The sequence below is a fragment of the Phacochoerus africanus genome, chromosome 3 (genome assembly GCF_016906955.1).
Source record: "Phacochoerus africanus isolate WHEZ1 chromosome 3, ROS_Pafr_v1, whole genome shotgun sequence".
Taxonomy (NCBI): Eukaryota; Metazoa; Chordata; class Mammalia; order Artiodactyla; family Suidae; genus Phacochoerus; species Phacochoerus africanus.
In genome coordinates this window covers 112,896,660-112,909,090 of record NC_062546.1, presented here as the reverse complement: position 1 = coordinate 112,909,090, position 12,431 = coordinate 112,896,660, and the positions used below count along the sequence as shown (strand labels likewise).

The following is a 12,431-nucleotide window of genomic DNA, read 5'->3' as shown; positions in this document are numbered from 1 at the left end:
CAGCTAGACAAGCTAATACAAATAGGAGAAAGTATATATTTGAAGGCAATAGAAAACTACTAAGGAAATGAGGAATTATGGGACTAAGGACCAGGAGAGGAAGGCAGTCCAGAGATGATCTCAGTGTTTGGGGACTATTTTTTTGTCCTAGATTGTACCTACCTATTCTGTATAGGAGAAGCTAGGATGCTGAGGAGAGGTTTCCACAAACTCATAGACCTAAGGGGACAAAAATTGGGGCCCCAGGTTTTGTGTTGGGATCCAGGGGTGAGAGTGAACTAGAACTTCATCTTATTTCCTATAGTTTTTTTTTTTTTTTTTGCTATTTTCCCAAAATCGTTTGGCCTCCAATTTTAAAAGCCAGACATACAAGAAAAGAAAATTGTGACTAAAACCAAGAAAAGCAGACTCAGAGGGTATCCAGGGGATAGAGTTATCAGGCATGGGCTTTAAAGTAACTATGACGATCATATCATGGAAATAATAGTCAAGATTGAGAAATTCAGCACAGAACTAGATGTGCTGAGCTTACAAACCTAAAAAAGGAATCAAATGGAAATTCTGGAACTGAAAAACATGAGAAAAAGACTCTGGATGGGTTTAGCATCACCAAGAAAGGAGAAAATTCCATACATTTTTGCGTTACATGAAGTATATCTCAGTCCCCCATTCCCAAAAGTCCTTTAAATTACAATTGAATTTCAACACTGAGTGGTGTCCTCAACTGTAATCTTTATTATTCAGTAAGTGTACATTGAAATCCAGTTGAGCATCAAGAGAAGAATATATAAATTGTGAGGTAGATATTCAGCGGGTAAAGTTCTAGTTTATTATTGGAGTAGGGGGACACTAGATTGGAGGAAGAGGTTACAGAGGATATCCACAGTTTTCCGCAGTATGAGGATTGAGAAGGACAGGTATAGAAGTCGCAGCAGGTTTCATTCTCAGAGTGGAAATTGTATTTCACAGAGCTGGCATTTCAAACCTCCATATGTATATGTAAAGTTTACACTTGGTAGTAATTTGCTCCCCTTAAATCCTAACTGCACAAGGGGTGCTTAATTCACATAATATCTTTACTTGTCTTTTACAATTTGTCTTTTCAATTTCCTGTCTTTTCCATATCCTTTTTAAGATACAGATAAACCGGCACCTTTATACAGCACGATCGATTATAGAATGGCAAGACTTTAAGGTAGTTACTCCATTTTAGACTCTGATTGGAGGCCTTTAACCATTGCAAATAAGATTCATAATCATCTCAAAATATGATATACCCACAAGAATCATCAGTGATGTTCAGGATTGTAATTCCATTGGGCTCGTAATGAATGTAGCATTATTTCATTCAATTGAAACACACGACTAACTGTCTTTTCTCCCCCCTTCACAGGCCACCTCCACCACAACCGAAAGTATCATCTCAGGGAAATTTAATTCCTGCTCGTCCTGCCCCTCCACCTCCTTTATATAGTTCCCTCACTTGATTTTTTTTTTTTTTTACATTTCATTTTGCAGATATCTTCAGGGAACTGAGCTGATACTTTTTTTCCTGATATTTTCTTGAAAAGCCTTTCTTCCTGCTGGAATTATGAATGACAAAAAAAAAAAAACCACAAAACAAACTTTATTAATGCAGAAAAATAGAACTTGAGTAGTGGGAAATGAGAAATAAAAGAAATGCAGTAAAGCCAGGGAATTTAGAATAACATTTTCATTTCCATTATTGAATACATTTTACTCAGTCATCTATGAGGTTAATGCACCTGACGTGGATTGTGTTACTTTGAACATGTTATTGTAATGATTCTCAAATTACCTGTATTGGTTTAAGTTTTGTCATTATGTGCTTAAATGTAATTCTGAATTTTGACCTTAGTTATCATTGATGTAGTTTCTGGTTGAACATGCAATACTTTAATACCTATGAAAACTAATTAGCTGCCAATAATATCTAATATTTTTCATCTTGCACGGACTAATAATCACTATATACTAGAATCTTGTCTGTCTCACTCATTACACTAATAAAGGAATATTCTGTCTCCAGAAGAATGCACAAAACCCACTGTTAAGATATCGTAATATTATTTTAAAAATACAAAAACACTAAAAGTGTACATGTGTGTATTCACACACAGTTATTATCTTCCATTTTTAAAACAATCTATGGATAAATGATTCTATGGATTCTATGGATAATAGATTCTGTGGATCTATCTATGGATAATGAATGTTAGAAAAGTTAATTTAATAATAGAATTTCTATTACGAATCATGTTGAAGCATAGCATCCTTTTACAATAGCATTATTTTAAATAAATTATAAACTTTAAGGTACGAAGTATTTAATACAACTAATCAGATATGCTGTTGATTCTTGGCTATAATAAAAAGCAGGAGCAATTATAATATCTTCAATCAATTGAGCTATCATAAAACCACTTGAGAATTTCATAAGCACTTTAATTAAGTCCAAAATCTGAAACTTCAAAGCTTGCTATTAATAAAATTTAGAATGTTTACATTTACTAAGGTGTGCTTGATAATGTCTGTGTTAACACTAATATATATATACATATATATATATATTATTTTTTTTTTTTTGGCTGCCCCATGGCATATGGAGTTCCTGGGCCAGGGATCAGATCCGAGCTGCAATTGTGACCCAAGCCGCAGCTGCGGCAATGCAGAATCCTTAACCCACTGTGCTGGGCTGGGGATCAAACCCATGTCCCAGTGCTCCCAAGACACCACCTATTTCTTTGCGCCACAGTGGAAACTCTGACACTAATATTTTTAAGGTGATTAGGCTGGAGAAAGGAAGGAGAAAAGTTTTTCTTAGATCTAAGTATAAAAAAGTTAGTGGTGTCTGTGTTATTGTCCTAGCTGTGATTAAAAAGTGAATTTTTTTACTATGGAAGAAATGGTATGAATGATAAAAATTTAAGCACCTAAATTTTTTTCATAACCTTTCATAAAGTTTATTAATAAGTTTATTAACTGAATTTCATTAGTTTTTCAAAAAATTTTGATTTGTGTATATATATATATATACAAATGTGAGATTTACAATAAATAAAATACTTGAAATTCTGATTTGTGTTACTCAATAACTTAAATACTCAGCTATTTATAACCTTATTAATTAAAACATTATACTAGTTTTAGATAAAACTACTAGTCAGACATTTACAGATACTATCTCACTAATTTTCCTAACTTCTGCCAATTTGTTAACAATGGCCTTTGTTATTAAAGGAAAACAAATTAGTTTTGAAGATGACACATCTCATTTCTCTGACGATGGTATGTTGTTTTGTCAGGTATATATTAAAGATTGTAAACAATCCCAAATGAAAATTCTTCATTTCAATTTAAATCTCTGAATGAGTTAATATACCACTGAAAATATTTGTTATTAATATAGTCCCATTTTTTGCAATTGTAATTTATATCACTGAAATTTTAGTTGTTCATATAGTAACTATGCACCTTAAAACTTTTCTCGAATTAGATAATTCCTTGGATCTTTGAATATTTAGAAAGTTTTTCTAAAAGACTAATCAGTCTGAACTTCATTTGCTTTTATATATATTTTAACTTAGGTTAAAATATGCTTTTCCCTTATGTTTGTCCTTGATTTATCTTACATTGTTATTAAAAATTGTAAAATTTTGGAGTTCCTGTTGTGGCTCAGTGGGTTAAGAACCTGACTAGTATCCATGAGGGTGTGGGTTCAATTTGTGGCCTCACTCAGTGGGTTAAAGATCCACTGTTGCAGTGAGTTGTGTAGATTGCAGGTGTGGCTCAGATCTGGGGTTACTGTGGCTCTGGCATATGCTGGCAACTGCAGCTCTAATTCGACCCCTAGCCTGGGAACTTTCATATGCTGCAGATGCAGCCCTAAAAAGAAAAAAAATTGTAAAATTTCTTGGTCAGATGTGCCACTTCAAAATTTGAAAATATTAAAGGACTTCCTTGCCATCTGCTAAAGATATTTTAATAATCAAGGATAAATGATATGTAACTTTGATGTCACTGTACAACTATGTTCATGAGCATATTACCTTGTTCTAGGTATTGCACTTTCCCTTTCTATTAAGCACATACTTGGGTCTCTATATAGTATAAGCACAATCCAGGTTTTCTAAGCACAGATCAGATTTTGTTAAATTCTATAAATGTCTACTGAAACTCTATCATCTTGCAGGTACCATGTTAGTTATTGTGATATGTAAGTTTTCAATGAGACATGCCTTCTGTTATAGAGAGAGCCATATATACAAGTAAGAATAATAAAAGTCTGCTTTTTAATTTACTTTTATTTTACTTTTTGGCCCACATGTGGCATGAGGAAATTCCTTGGCCAGGGATGGAAACCCAGCCAGAGCAGTCACAATGCAATGCATAGTTCTTAACTACTAGGTCACCAGGGAACTCCAAGTCTGCTCTTTTAAAGATTTAAACAGGAAAGATTGAGGAGAAGGAAATAACAAATGAAATAACTAGAAATTCACTCAAAATACTTAGCACTAATTGACAAGCAATTGTAATGCTGTGAAGCGAGATGAAAGCAGTGTTTGGCTTAATTACCCCATAAAAGTAGTTTTAGTCTAGCATTGGCTGTTCTGTTGAGATGTAAGCTAGGTGTATACAGTTAACTCCTGAACCTCGTGGCTTTGAACTGTGCAGATCACTTTTAAGTGGATTGTTTTTTCCCGGTAAATACACACTGACACTCCATATCTGCAGGTTCACATTCATGGATTCAGCCAATCGCAGATGACAAGCAATTCAGTATCCACCGTTAGTTGAATCTGCGAATGAATGAAGAATCCAGGGGGCCAACGATGGGGCTTGAGCATCTGGAAATTTTGTAACCACTATGGGTCCTATAATCAATCTCCCTGTGGATACCGAGGAGCCGACTGTATTCTTGTTGCCATGTTTCTGCTGTGATATTCCTTTTCAAGCTTAAGATTGTCCTGTTGAAATCCTATGCATGCACATCTCAACTGTCAGTGTAGATCCGCTGATTCCCCAAGTGAGCTATTCTGTGTTACCACGGACTTTTTAGTTTGTGTGTTTGCCTTCCTGTTAATCGATATGAGAGATTAACTTATTCTTTGGGGCTTGAAAAGAAAACATAGTGCATATAGATGGACACTGGGAAGGAAAGAGGCAATGTTCCTTCAGGGAAGACCGGAAGTTAGAGCGGTCATAACTCGGGATCCGAGCAAAGAAGCCGTAGCCTGGGCTCCGAATTTAGAAAATTTTGAATACTGTGTTGAGGAATGTGGATAGAATTTTCTACTGGAACATAGGTACTTAATTATGGGTGAAAATCTTGTCCATTTCATTCACTTCATAAATAAATAAATATTCATTGTACTGAGAAGTTAACTGAACAAGAGAAAGCCGCCACACCAATTTTAGCCAAGGGCCTGGAAAGAACCACACGGATGGGAGGAAGAAATAGACACAGCCTGGTTACAAGGTGTATTTACCCAAAAAAACCATAGCAGATACTTTCCAAAGATATCAAAATCTATTCGCTTTTCCCTTTCTTGGAATCTTTTTGAATATATCTGGCTAATTTTGTTTTTAATTAACACCCCCCTCCCGGCTTTAGTAAACATTAATGTGTAATTCATCTGTATGTTTGCGGGCGTAGTTTTAAATTCAGAAAGTAAAATAAATGTGTTCTTTTAGATTTCATCCACACGAAGCGAAAGGTTTGTGGGGGACGACACCGAGGGAAGGGCTGAGGTGGTCGAGTAACTCAGATAACATGCGGGCCGTGGGGCCGTGGGGCCATGGGGCCATGGGGCCAATGGCCATGGGGCCGGAGGGTAGGGCCGTCTGTCGGAAAAGGACCATGAAAAGCACCAACTTCCAGGCAGCGCGCGTCGCTGGTGACTGGTGGGCCGGGAGCCGAGGACCTAGCGCTCCCATCCCTCGGTCTCGCGAGAACACCGCGCACCAACTGCCAAAAGAGGACCGACTCCCGCTCAGTCTCAACTCCTAGCTAGGAAGCCGTGCCATGTTCCGCCTAATGATGTTGCTGGCAGGGCTTCGTGGTTTCTTAACATCAAGTCCGGGTAAGGCCATGGATACCCTGTTACTCCGGTGTGGGGCAGAGGAAGATTTTGCTTTTCCTTCTTAAAGCGTGTCCTTGCTTGGGTCCAACTGCATCCCAACTCGATGAAAAACCTGGGGCCCTTCCCTGCTTTTAGATTTGTTTTGCCTCTCAGAAACTGGGTCATATTTAGGCTCTGCGTTGAGATAGAGAAGTGACTCTTGAGAGAGGAAGATCAAGGACAAATCTCCGACTCTGACCCTGGGTTTGGGGCAACCTTTTATTGTAGGTCTGTTACGCACTTCACAAAACTACCTCAACATTTGCGCTCAGAAACAGCCCAGAAACTTCATGAATTCCACTGAGTCCAAAAAAACTGCCCTTCCTCGGACAGCATCTGTTCCAGTGTAATAACTTGTCCTGCACATAATAATTTGTCCTGCGATACAAAAAAACAAACAAACAAAAAAAAACACCCCAAAACCAAAACCAAAACAAAACCTAAAAAAACAAAACAAAACAGAAAAACTATTCAGTGTTTGCTATGCTGACATTGACAAGGTACATTATGGCAGAATACGAGGGAATGTTATAAAGAGTCCTCCATGTTTAATATTAAGGGAGACTAAGATGCAAGTGAAATTTTAAGATATGTTCTTATCTTCTCTCCCTTTAAATACAGTCTTCTGAGCCTTGCCATTCCTTGTCAGGACACGGAAAGTCTTTTTTTTTTCCTCCCCCATCTGCATAGTGTTCCAGTGTTTGGAGATTCCACAGTTTCTTAGCCAGTTCTCTTATTAATGGACTTTTGGCTTATTTCCAGTCATTCTGCTGTTACAGGCTGTACTCCTGAGCTCAGACTAATTCCATAACTGAATATCCTAGACTGGGTGGCTTGAACAATAAAAAATTTTTCTCACAGTTCTGGAGACAGGAAGTATAGCAGGGCGCTGTCATAGTGGGAATCTGGGGAGGTCATCCTTTCGAACTAGTAGACCATTCCCTTCTTGCTGTGTACTTATGTGATCTCTTTGTGGGGAGAGAGAGAGAGGTAGTGTGCACAAACTCACTGTCCTCTCTCTCGCTGTCCTCTCTTCTTATAAAGGTGCCAGTGCCATCATCAGAGATCCATGCTCATGACCTCATCTAACCCTAATTACCTTGTAAAGGTCCCATTTCTAAATATCATCACATTGGTTGTTAGGGCTTCAATATGAAATTTTGGGTACCCACCTTCACCATAACGACTACAGTATTTGTTTGTTTATGTGTACTTCATACCCTGAGATTTATTTACATCATAACTGGAAGTTTGTATCTCTTTATTTTTTTTATTATTGTTGATTTACAGTGTTCTTTCAATTTCTGCTATACAGCAAAGTGACCCAGTTGTACATTTATATTCATTCTTTTTTTCACATTATCCTCCATCATGTTCCAAGTGATTAGATATGGTTCCCTGTGCTATACAGCAGGATCTCATTGCTTATCCACTCCAAATGCAATAGTTTCCATCTACTAACCCCGAACTCCCAGTCCATCCCACTACAATGGTTTAAATGAAATGGTTCTCAAACTTTTTGGGGTGTACACAAATTAACAAAAAATCTAACAGTTGTTGTAATTCCAAAGAGCTTTTGTTTATGTTTTGTTTATATCAACATCATATTAGGAATTAAAGTATTTAAAGACTTTTATTAATTTATTAAAAAAACAACAGCAATGTTACCATAGTCAGTTACTGCTTGCTCCTCAAAAGCCAATACTCGTGAAACAGGTGTTGGCAAGGAAAGGAAAGGCTGCTTTACTCGGGAAGCTGGCAACCTGAAGAAAAGGCGGACTCATGTCCAAGAACCAACTCCCCTGTTGTTGATCAGGGAACAAGAGTTTTTAAAGGGGCAATTCAGGGGTGTATAGGCAGAGGAAAGGGCTACATGCTACAATTGTCTTGAAATTGGTCCTGCAGTCGTCTGGTCAGTAAGTACAGTTAATCTTCAGTTCCAAGGTCGGTTTGTGCCCATTTCCTTGAGGCCAGTTCTTGGAATTGTGTAAGACGGAACCGCTTATGTCAAGGCTGTACTCTGGTCTTTTTTTTTTTTTTTTTTTTGTCTTTTTGCTATTTCTTAGGCCGCTCCCACGGCATATGGAGATTTCCAGGCTAGGGGTCCAATTGGAGCCGTAGCCACCGGCCTAAGCCAGAGCCACAGCAACCCAGGATCCGAGTAGCGTCTGCAGCCTACACCACAGCTCACGGCAATGCCTGATCGTTAACCCACTGAGCAAGGGCAGGGACCGAACCCGCAACCTCATGGTTCCTAGTCGGGTTCGTTAACCACTGCGCCACGACGGGAACTCCTGTACTCTGGTCTTGATGTAGTTTCAGTGTCGGCAAAATAGCTCAAAGGATATGGCTCAGAATATTATCTACTGCCCTTGAGGAGAGGTAAAGGTCCTTGACCTTGTTTGATGGCTAAACTATTATTGTTTTGTTTTGTTTGACTGTTTTCCTTTGCTTCTGCGTTTTTTTTTTTCACTTCTCCCATTAAATTTATTCTTTGGCTAAAGTTGTTCTACAAACAAGAGGCCAGCAGAGGATATGAGGCGTGGAGGGGGGGAGTCTGCCCTGAAAGGCCCCATAGGGTGCTGCTCAGTTATAGTAATAGACTTATCATATGTTAATGAAACACATTTAGAAAATAGAAACTATATTTTCCAAAACAAAGAATTTAGAGAGTGGTATTGTTTTATATTTTTGTAAATCTCTTTAAGGCTTGGATTAATAGGTGACAGCTAGAGTCTCACAGCTCCTCCTGCATTCAGTCTGTTGCTAAATGTTTTATTTGAAGTGTATGAAGAAAATCCAGCTTATGTAGTTGGAAAAGGGAGGAGTATTTTATGAGCTTTTACAGATAATTGCCAGTATTCCTCTTTGGATGCTACACCAAATACATACTTGATAAATAGTAAGTTGTAATGTGGAATATGAAACATATTAATGAAATTTTCTTAATATGTTAAAGTCCATTGGCCTATTTTAAACTTTAATGGGTATTTTACCTATACATTTTTTAAATGCATAACCTTTGTTTTTAAATTATGGTTAAATAAACAAAAGATTTACCATTTAAACCTTAAAAAAAGAATAAATTTTATTTTTTAGAGTGTTTTAGATTTACAGCAAAATTGAAAGGTACAGAGATTTCCTATATGCCATTTGTCCCCACACCTGTACCATCTCTGCTATAGATATCCTGAACCACAGTGGTATATTTGTTTCAATTGATGGTCTCACACTGACACATCTTTATCACCCAAAGTCTATAGTTAACCTTAGGGTTCACTCTTGGTGTTGTACATTCTATGGATTTTGACAAATGTGTAATGACATGTATACAGAATAAGTTCATTACCCTAAAAATCCTCTGTGCTTTGCCTGTACATCTCTCCCTTCCCCATGTCCTGGCAGCCACTACTACGCCATCCCTCAGTTTATTCTTAACTTAAAGTTTCCTTCTATTTCTAGCTTATGTTCCTCTTCTTTAATTTTCTTTGTCAGAAAATTTTGGACAGATTATATTTATTTTTTTGTGTGCATGTGAGTTTTAAATTCATCTTATATTGCTTCAAAAAACTTCTGTAGACTTTTCTATTGGATTTCATAAAATTTAGAAATGAAAGAAAATCACTATCTTTATACCCAATAACTGAATATATTTTTCAATTTAGTTAACTTCTTTTATGCACCTTTTAGAATTTAAAGTTTTTTATAGATTTAATTATTTATTCTTTTATGAATTTATTTATATAGATATTTTATACTTTTTTACATAAGTGGTTATTTTCTTATTTTATTTGTTTATAAGGAAGTTATTGATTGGTTTATATATTAATTTTATTTCTAGTCACATTACTAAATCCTCTTTTTAATTAATAGTTCTGATGATTTTTGGGGTTTTCCAGATGTATAATATCACCTGCAAAAAATGTTAGGATCACAAAATCCTAGAACCAAAGAAACAGGTTTAGATGCTGCATAGATTCTACAATGTGGTTAGAGTCACAATGCAGGGAAAATTATCTAACAGTGCTGTGAGAACAATACCAGGAGACTGTTCTACTGAGAATACCACTGTGGTATTTGGGTTAGGCAGCAGAATGGCTCTCCTAGCCATCCCAAAGGACCATGTGATTATATTACAAATGTCAGAAGGACCAACTATTCACACATGGCTGTAATCTGACAGTGTTCACTTCTGAATCAAAGACTTTTTTGGGTGTGTGAGTATCAGGAACTAGTAATCTTCCTGCACCTTAATTGCAGTGGAGTCTGGTATAGAGTTTTTAGGTTTCCAACGTCTTAGAGCACAAGAGGACAAGGTAGAAATGGTTGGAATGATTGAATCTGTGTACCGTATCCCACAGTTTCACCTCTAGATGGTCTACTTAACGTCCATATTCACCCTCCTTAAGGTTGGTAATGTTCTTAGACTTTCAGGAAACAACACAGAGAATAACTTTATTCTTCTTCATTTAATGTAATCAATTCTTATACAGGAGAACTGGACATATAAGTGTACCAAGTGAAAATCCACTTACTGGGAGGATTTACTTTCTCTATTTTCTTTTAGGGCCAACTATAGATGGGTTTGTAAGATTATACCATTGTACTTACTTTTGGGTACTATTGGCATATTATATCCCTACTTTCCCCCGTAGATCACATGGTATGAATTTTAACCTCTATCAGAACCCAGTAGTGAGCTGGAAATTTTCATAAAAGACAAATATACTATATTAGTTTCCTGTGGCTGCTATAAAAAAATACCACACATTGGGTGGCGTAACACAACAGAAATTTTTTTTCCCCTTCTGGTTCTAGAGGCCAAAATCAAGGTATTGGTAGTGTCGATTCCTTTTGGAGGCTCCAAGGGAGAAACTGTCCCCTGCTTCTCTCCTAGCTTCTGGTGGCTGCCAGCAATCCTAGGCATTCTTTGGCAAATAGACATGTTACTGCAGTCTCTGCCTCTGTCTTCATATCACCATCTTCTGTGCGTCTTCCCCTTCTCTTACTTATAGGATATTTGTCATTGGATCTAGGGTCCGCTTTAATCTGGAATGGTCTCATCCTGAGATCCTTAGTTTAATTACCCCTTGCAAAGACCCTTTTTTCCAAATAAGGTTATAGCCACAGGTTCTGAGTGTATGTATCTTTTGGAGCACCATCATTTAACCCACAGCATAAACCAGTGAGGCTATATCTTTGCTTACCAATCTCAGAAGCCTCTGCTGTAATTCTCCTAGAGGGGCTTAACACAGCCTCTGCCACAGACTCTGAGTGTAATATAGTTTCTCCTGGTCATAAAGGAAAAGCAGTGGAGCTGCTTGTACAATAGACACAGGTAGCTAAGGAATCTTCTTTTACTCTGGCGTCTTACAAATCTGGCAGTCTATGATTTGTTCAATAAGAATGGTCAAAGTTATACAGCCATATGTGATATATGTTGCCTCCAAAATCCAAAATGGGTCAGGCAAATGTTGTGTCTCTTGCCATTTATCATGGAGGATATTTTCAAGTGTGCTTTAGACCACTAGACCATTATAGGTCAGTTTTGTGTGTGTGTGTGTGTTAAGACTCTGGCACACCTGCTTCTTCAAGCCATCTAGTATACCTGTTACTGCAGGTCTTATATGAATGGTATCATGGATGTAGTCTTCAGAATAATTTCCTAGATGATACATTAGTTTCCTATTATTGCTGTAACAAGTTATCACAAACTGGCTTAAACAATACAAATTTATTATCTTACAGTTATCTTAGAGGTCTCATTTGTTAAAATCAAGATGTTGGCAGTGCTTTTCTCCTTCTGGAAGGCTGTAGGAGACCATCTATTTCCTTGTCTTTTTCAGAGTCAAATGGTTGTTTGAATATTTTGGTTCATGGCCCCTTTCCTCCATTTTTGAGGCCAAGAACATTGGGCTGAGTTCTTTTCACATGGCCATCTCTCTGGTTCTCTTTTCTGACCATCTCTTCTACTGTTAAGAGCCCTTGTGATTGAATTAAGACCACAGATAATCCTGAATAATTTTCATGTTTTAGGGTCAGTTGATTAGCAACCTTAATTCTGCTTTGCCATGTCACCTAACATATGCACAGATTCTGGGGATTATGACTTGGACGTCTTTGGTGGCATTATCATATCTACCACAGATAGTGAAATTTTTAGGGTCCAGGTAGAAAAACCAGAGATCATAAAGATTTGAGGCAATGTGGTTGGTGAAGGTACTTTATCATCACTGTTGAGCTCCTGGAATGTCCTGCTTACTGGAGTAGAGAAAACTATTGGTGCCA

The 12,431-nt window shown here is 37.3% G+C and overlaps 2 protein-coding genes across 3 annotated transcripts in view; both read left to right on the top strand.

The window, feature by feature from the left end:
* Positions 1-1,972, top strand: part of ADAM9 (ADAM metallopeptidase domain 9) — a 77,215-nt gene extending 75,243 nt beyond the window's left edge. The window contains exons 22-23 of one of the 2 annotated variants that reach the window (XR_007133989.1): positions 1,136-1,195; positions 1,394-1,479. Coding sequence is in view for 1 of the 2 variants with exons in the window: in XM_047772416.1 (XP_047628372.1) it covers positions 1,394-1,487 (94 nt within the window). In the remaining variant the exon portion in view is untranslated. Of the gene's footprint in view, positions 1-1,135; positions 1,196-1,393 lie in introns of both variants that reach the window. The other variant, XM_047772416.1, reaches the window with a different exon arrangement.
* A 4,074-nt stretch (positions 1,973-6,046) lies between these two features.
* The window catches only part of ADAM32 (ADAM metallopeptidase domain 32), a 125,061-nt gene continuing 118,676 nt past the window's right edge, over positions 6,047-12,431 (top strand). Inside the window, exon 1 of the mRNA XM_047770237.1 lies at positions 6,047-6,104. Within this exon, the coding sequence (XP_047626193.1) occupies positions 6,047-6,104 (58 nt within the window). The remainder of the gene's footprint in view (positions 6,105-12,431) is intronic.